The following is an 8,031-nucleotide window of genomic DNA, read 5'->3' on the forward strand; positions in this document are numbered from 1 at the left end:
TTTTTTTTAACTTTAAGAAAAAATTGTGGTAAGATACGTCTACCATAGAATTGCAATTTTAACAACTGAGTGGCATTAGTTACATTCATAGCGTCGTGCCACCACTACCAGTGGCGACTTCTAAAATTTCCATCCACCCAGACAGAAACTCTGCACTCATTAAGCATATGAAACAATTTCAAGAGGAAATTAGGAAGAAAAAAATCATAGTTTATAGAGGGCTGACTTGTAAGTGGTTAAAATAGACAGACGAATGAATACCGGATCAAGTGCTTTACTGTTCTATCCAACTTTGTCAAGACAAAATGAAGACTAGTTGCTGGGGAGCTGACGAGAGGCGGCAATGCAGGGAGCCAGTGACCTCACGCCGATGAAGTGAGCAAGCTCCCACAGCGCTCCGCCTTCCTGGGCACTCTGGTGCCTACTTTGGCTCTGTTGCTTTTCCAGTTTCTGCTCGAAGTTTGTTCCTCCCCCACCCACCCCCCAATGATGATGCAGAATTAGAAAACAATGGCTATAAATGGGACTTAAAAGCTGACTTGGAAAAAACTATAAGATGAAAAACAGGAAGAGTAGCTGGTATCCTAATTTTCAGGGGAGGAAACAGCGACGTGGAGAGGTCAGCAGGAACTCTGTAGGGCTGCTAACTGGTGGGTCCGTATGTGACCTCAGACTAAGACCTCTTTCCACTATACAAGGCCACCTTCCCAGGGGGCTACAGTTTGCATATGGCTTTTTTTTTCCCTTAACTTTTTTTTTTTTAAGATATTTGTTTATTTATTTGAGAGAAAGAGAGAGAGCACAAGCAGGGGGAGCGGCGGAGGGAGAGGGAGAAGCAGGCTCCCTACTCAGGACTCGATCCCAGGACCCCGGGATCAGGACCTGAGCTGAAGGCAGACAACTTAAACAACGGAGCCACCCAGGTGCCCCTTTTTTCCCTTAACTTTAAAAAATTTTATTATCAAACAAAGGAGAATGGTCATCTTGATCCTCTCTGTCATTTTTTGTTTTGACCATCTTCATAACTATTTGGGGAAACTTTGGATTATGTATAACATTTGACTTAGTCAAGCAGTAAGTATGAAGTTTGTTCAAACCTACAGCTTATAAATTAATACTACAAGAAAGAGAAGATTCACAACGTACAACTTAAGGACTTAAAAATCCACCCAGTATCTCCTTGTCCTACTGTATTTTAAAATGTTTCCTTTGTTCTGTTGTACTGTTTTAAAGAATTAAAAAATATATTAATAATCATAAGAGTATTATGAGGGAAAAAATGAGATTTCCTTTTAAGAATGTAACTAATCTTGTCTTGATCATAATTGCCAGAACTGTCAAATAAAAGTCACAGCAGTATAAAAAACAGTGTTCATAACACTTACTGTCCCTGGAGGCATGCAATAAAAGTTCCTGAAGTATAAACATCATGACCAAAAGCCATCTTATTCAATCTTATTCATTTCCTATTCAATATGAAAAATAAAACTACTAATTATTAGAAGTTTATGTTAAATAGATTTCCCCCTCATGCTGGAAACCGGGTAAAATTTACAAAAACAAGGCACTATTTAGTACAGACGTGCTTTTAAAATTTCATTTTACTTTTAATTGCACTTCTGTTAAACCCCATACTTACCTCTGCAATCTCTATCCTTTTTGCGAGATCATCAAGAGAAAGACAGCTCTCGTCGGAAGGTAGATCCTCCTGCAGACTGTAGGAGGCTTCTTCCGGAGAAAGATCTGGAAGAAGGTCCGAGTCTTCCTCCTGGTTGTCTTCACATGACAGGGAGTCTTCAGTCTCTTTTAAGCATCCTTCCAACAGGCTGTTCAAATAGTCTTCCGTCTCTTTACTGACGTGCTTGTCCTCACCCCCCCTCTCCTCGGGGGCCATACACACCTCTGGACGCGCCGCACTTAAGTCAGACACTTGATTACTCTCACGAAGTGCCCTCTCGGAGCGCTCTGGGTCCGGCGGCCCGCGTGGTGATTTTCCATCGCTGTCTGTGAGATCAGGTTGCTGCAGCTCACTGAAGTCACTGTTCTCAAGGCGGTCCGTGGGCAACGCCTCAGAAGCATCCTTAAGTGGCAAACGGAGTCCCTTTCTTTGAGTCCGGGAATATTGTCCCTCGGAGGCGGGCGCCGGAGCTAAGAGGTCAGAGCCGGGTGAGGTCAACGGCTCTAGCATGGACTCGCTGGGGAGCAACGCCGCGGGGGCTGCGGCGGGGGCTGCGGCGGGGCCTCCGGCTGCGGCCACATCGCGGCAGGCCTCCGTCTGAGGCCGCTGCGGGCGGCTGTCATCCTCACAGGCGTCCTCCGAGCGGCTCCCGGCCGAGGGCCAGGGCGGGGCGTGCAGCTCCCGCGCGGCCGCCGCGCCGCACAGCGGCTCCTCCGTGTGGCGCTTCCCCGCAGTTACCAGCAGGCTCGGGGACTCGGCCTGCCTGTCCATCGGGTGACAGCCCGGGCTGCTCTCCTGGCTTCTCTCTTGACGCTGGCTTTCTCCCCTTGGCTCGGGGCCAAGACAACTTCCACTCTCTGAAGACAAGAAAAACAAGTTGTTTTAAGGTTCAAAACAACACTTGCCATAGGAGGGAAAAGAAAGGACATAGGTGAATTAATACGTGTGACACAACAAAATTTGAAACCTCTCCAGTGCAAATTGCATCTGCTTGGATTAATAGTGTATTTAGAGAGGAAATACTCTATGCAGTCAATAACCCTTTACCTATAGAAATTAACAGAGATTGTTCAGAACATGTTAAGAATATGAATATGTAATTTAGTCTTCGTTATCGTTGAAAAGTCATTTTTCAAAGGTTGAAAGATACTTTTCTGAACTTTATTGGTTTTCTATACTTCCTTTCATATTTACCCTCCATTGAAAATAATATTTATACTGTTTTTTTTATGGATTTTTCAGTTTTAAAGACTACCTACTGTGGAAGAAGAGGATTAGTTCTCTCAGTTCTTGCTATTCCTTCCCCCCAACGATATATTATTTCCCCTCCTCTAGCTTCCCACTACAATTCAACAGGATTCTGGGGCAAATTAATATTCACGTTTACCTTGCTATGGCTTTGTAAATATTATTCACAACTGACCCACACTGTGTACTAGGATACATTTTTCTTTCTCATTTCCACTTTATTTTGCATGCTGTTGATAAAACTGTCTCATTTCTTCATTTAAAAAAAAATCCTTGCTGGGGCACCTGGGTGGCTCCAGTTGGTTACGTGTCTGCCTTCGGCTCAGGTCATGATCTCAGGGTCCTGGGATTGAGCCCCGTGCCAGGCTCCCAGCTCAGTGGGAGCCTGCTTCTCTCTCTCCCTCTGCCCCTCCCCCCCCAGCTCATGCTCTCTCTAATAAATGTTAAAAAAAAAATCTTTGCGACACCTGGGTGGCTCAGTCGTTAAGCATCTGCCTTTGGCTCAGGTCATGATCCCAGGGTCCTGGGATCGAGCCCTGCATCAGGCTCCCTGCTTGGCACGGGACGCCTGCTTCTCCCTCTCCCACTGCCCGTGCTTGTGTTCCCTCTCTTGCTGTTCTGTCAAATAAATAAATATATCTTAAAAAAAAAAATCCTTGCCTATGTATCTCTAAACTCTGACAGATATACAACTATAGCATATGTACCAACAGATAATCTATCACTTTTTTTTTTAAAGATTTTATTTATTTATTTGAGAGAGAGAATGAGAGAGAGAGAGAGCACAGGAGAGGGGGGAGGGTCAGAGGGAGAAGCAGACTCCCTGCCGAGCAGGGAGCCCGATGCGGGACTCGATCCTGGGACTCCAGGATCATGACCTGAGCCGAAGGCAGTCGCTTAACCAACTGAGCCACCCAGGCGCCCAATCTATCACTTTTAAAACATACCATTTTTGGGGTGCCTGGCTGGCTCAGTCAGGGGAGTGTGCAACTCTTGATCTCAGGGTTTTGAGTTTAAGCCCCAAGTTGGGTGTAGAGATTACTTAAAAATTTTTTTTAAAAATCTTAAAAAAACAAACAACATACCCTTCTTGAGCTCCTAAGCAGAGCTGCTCTCTAGGCCAGCTACACGGGCCTTGTCCTGGCATTCCCTTCCTGTGATCCCTGGAATTCCCTCTATTCTGTGTTGGGAACATTGTTTCTGAATCCCAGGTCTTCCTCTTTGTTTATTCTTTCTTGGATTTTTTTTTTTTTTTTTTAAGTACACAGAAGGTAAACTTAAGATTGTTCCGATCTGAAAGTCTTTTCCTTCACCCCTGACTTTGGTTGGGTCATTTTCTTTGCTGGGGATAACTTCCTCTTACAGCTTCGAAGGCACTGCTATATAGTGTCCCGCTTCCGGTAGGGCTGTAGTCTCTCAATCAGTCCGAATACCAATCTGAATACCAATCCGAATATCAATCCCTATCACCTACATTTGCTTCCTGGAAGATTTGGATTCTTTTCTTATATCTGATGTCCTGAAGCTTTGTGAAGTTTCTCATTCTTTGTGTTGGGTACTTGGTGGGACTTTCAATCTGGACACTCATGACCTTCACTTCTAGGAATTTTCTTGTATTATTTCTCTAATCATTTGTCCCTTGTTGCTTTTCTGTTCCCTCCCTTCAGAATGCTTATCTTCAGATTTGGGCCTCATGGACTGATCATCTCTACCTTTTCTGCCACACTGTTCCTCTCTTTGCCTTTGGATTAACTTTCTGGGATGCTACCTCAATTTTATCCTTTGACTCTTCTAATTAATTTTTTAATTTTAATTTAATATTTTTAGAAAGAGAGAAAGAAAACGCGAGTAAGGGATGGAGGGGCAGAGGGAGAGCGAATCTTAAGCAGGTTTCACGCTCAGCACAGAGCCCGACTTTGGGACTCAATCTCATGACTCTGCAATCATGACCTGAGCTGAAATCAAGAGTCAGAGGCTCAGCTGACTGAGCCACCCAGGCGCCCCATAATTAATTTTTTATTGTGGCCATCACACTTTCTATCTTCTAAGAACATTTTCTTTCTCTGAATGTTTTTCTTATTTTAAAACAGCTCTGGGGCACCTGGGTGGCTCAGTTGGTTAAGCGTCTGCCTTCGGCTCAGGTCATGATCTCGGGGTCCTGGGATCAAGCCCTCCGTCAGGCTCTCCACTCTGCGGGAGTCTGCTTCTCCCTCTGCCTGCTTCTCCCCCTGCTTGTACTCTCTCTCTCTGTCAAATAAATAAATAAAATCTTAAAAAATAAAAACAAGCAAACAGCTTTTTTTTTTTTTAATATTTTATTTATTTATTTGGCACACAGAGATTGAGAGGCAGAGAGCAAGCACAAGGAGGGGGAGTGGGAGAGGGAGAAGCAGGCTCCCCGCTGAGCAAGGAGCCCGATGTGGGGCTCAACCCCAGGACCGTGGGACCATGACCCAAGCCAAAGGCAGCCACCTAACCAAATGAGCCATCCAGGCGCTCCTTATTCTTGTTTTCATATATACAATATCCTCTCTAACCTGTGACACTGTTCATTTTTTTAAAGTTTTCATCTGTCCTCTCCATTTTCTTTCCTTTGAGCTTCTTTGCGTCTGACCGACTGATCTGGTTTCCGTCTTTCCTATCTGAGGCTTTCTTAAATGAGGCAACAAGCAGCTCTGTGGTTAAAGGCAAGTCTTCAGGAGTGGTCAGTCCTCAGCGTAGGATGAAGAGGGCTTGGGCCATTTGCTGGGAGGCCTTTAATATGAGTATCTGGAGGTTTTATCTCCTGGACGAGTAGCCAGTTTCCCAGAGAGGAAGCAAGAGACCAGCCGCCACAGTTCTAGATGCTAGCTGCAGAAAGCAGGCTAAGGCTCTTGCCATTCAGGTGGTAAGATTTTCACTCAATCCTCATTTTCTACCTAATAGCCCTTCCTTGAGTTGTGCCTGATCCACGTCCACGTTTCCTCTAGCTCAGGCGCTCTAGGAAATAAGTGTCAGCCTCCCGCTTGGCAGAAAGGGCTTATAAACGTCGAAGTGTTTCTTCTATAGGCTTTCAGCCCAACCTCCCGTTGCCAGTCCAACCCTGAATGCTTGACATTAGAGGCATCTCCGTGCTTCCCATTCCCAAACCTTCCCAGGCAGGACTCAACATTGTTCCTGTAGACACTCAGCTTTCTGCTTTCTCTGGTGTAATAAGCCAGTTGCCACCCATCCACCTGCCTTTCAGCTTCTGGAACTTTCTGGATGTCACATCTGCCGCTGCTTCCTCACCCATTCTGTGGCTGTGGGTTTCTGCCTTTAAGGATGAATTTCTGGGGGCATCTGGGTGGCTAGTCAGTTAAGGCTCTGACTTTGGCTCAGGTCATGATGTCAGGGTCCTGGGATCGAGTCCCATATCAGGTTCCCTGCTCAGTGGGAGTCTGCTTCTCCCTCTGCACCTCCCCTTGCTTATGCTAGTGCTCTCTCTCCTTCTCTCTCAAATAAATAAAATCTTTTAAAAGAATGGGTGGCTTAGTCGGTTAAGCATCTGCCTTCGACTCAGGTCATGATCTCAGGGTCCTGGGATAGAGTCTGGCATTGGGCTCCCTGCTAGTCAGGGAGCCTGCTTCTCCCTCTCCCTCTGCCCCTCCCCCGAGAAGTATGCGCGTGCGCTCTCTCTCTCAAATAAAATTTTTAAAAACAAATAAAACCCATAAAAAAGAATACCTTTCTGACATTTCAGTAATGTTCTAAGAAAAAGTGAAGTTAAATTTAAATGTCTGATCCACTCTGATTAATCAAAAATATTTTCTGAATTTGACAAGTATGCATTCTAGTATAAAACTTAATATTGTTAATGTTTCTGTTAATATTAGCATGAATTTCTGTTAATCAGTGCTCCTGAACCCAAAGATCTAATGAGTGAGTCTGTTACTCCCTACTGCATTCACTTCATACCTACTAACAAAAACTCTACTCTGATGAAAAAAAATGGAATAATGGCTGAGTGCATGACAGATGCTTACTACACACTGAGTTAAAGAGCGAGTTCTAAAAGGAGCATTAGACTTAACCTAAGTGCTAACACATAATCTACAGAAATGTCCCTGTCTGTGAGTTACTCTTTCATCTCCCATTCCTCCATGAGTCCTCTCTGTTTCTTTAAAGTTTTATTTTTTTTTTTAGTAATCTCTACACTCAACTCGGGACCCAAACTCACAATCCTGAGATCAAGAGTCACATGCTTATCCGACTGAGCCAGCCAGGCGCCCCTCTCATGAGTCCTCTTTATGTTAAAATACCCCACACAATTCATGAGGTAAGACTAAATCATTCATCAATTAACATGTCTTATAGTTTCTGAGTATCTCATTAATTAACATTAAGTACAAACATTTGAGTGGCATCAGGACTAAAGAAGAAATTTTCACAGTACTCTGAAAAAAAAATACTTAAACTAAGTATGAAATGTTGATAACGTACAGCTTCTGCAGAGGTGAATTCAAAACTAAAAATGTTCATACCCAGTCATCAGGGAAAAGCAAGTTAAAACCACAGTGGTATTCATGTCTGCTAAAATGACTAAACTAAAAAAAGACTGACAACAGTAAATGCCAGCAAGGATGTGGAGCAATGGGAATCTTCACACGCCGCTGGTGGGTATAAAACGGTACAACTATACAGGAGAACAGCCTGGCAGTTTCTTATAAAATTAAAAACGTACCTTCCCTATGACCAGCGATTCCACCCCCAATTCTTTACCCAAGAGAAATGAGAACATATATCCACAGAAAGATTTCCCAGAAGTTCTACTCATCCCCTCCCCCATTCATGCTCGCTCTCTCTCAAATAAATAAAATCTTTTTTTTTAAAGATTTTGTTTATTTATTTGCGAGAGAGAGAATGAGAGAGAGCGAGTACATGAGAGGGGCGAGGGTCAGAGGGAGAAGCAGACTCCCCGCTGAGCAGGGAGCCCGACGCGGGACTCGATCCAGGGACTCCCGGATCATGACCTGAGCCGAAGGCAGTCGCTTAACCAACTGAGCCATCCAGGCGCCCCAATAAATAAAATCTTTTAAAAAATTTTTAAAAATTAAGGGCGCCTGGGTGGCTCAGTTGGTTAAGCG

At 44.3% G+C, this 8,031-nt stretch overlaps 1 protein-coding gene across 5 annotated transcripts in view; it reads right to left on the reverse strand.

Annotated features, from left to right (window-relative positions):
- The window catches only part of CNST (consortin, connexin sorting protein), a 114,708-nt gene that overhangs the window by 19,196 nt on the left and 87,481 nt on the right, over positions 1 to 8,031 (reverse strand). For all 5 annotated transcript variants that reach the window (XM_081824459.1, XM_081824460.1, XM_081824461.1 and 2 more), the window contains one exon: positions 1,640 to 2,535. In XM_081824459.1, coding sequence (XP_081680585.1) covers positions 1,640 to 2,535 — 896 coding nt within the window. The remainder of the gene's footprint in view (positions 1 to 1,639; positions 2,536 to 8,031) is intronic.

The sequence above is a fragment of the Leptonychotes weddellii genome, chromosome 6 (genome assembly GCF_054177405.1).
Source record: "Leptonychotes weddellii isolate Sample4059 chromosome 6, ASM5417740v2, whole genome shotgun sequence".
Lineage (NCBI taxonomy): Eukaryota > Metazoa > Chordata > Mammalia > Carnivora > Phocidae > Leptonychotes > Leptonychotes weddellii.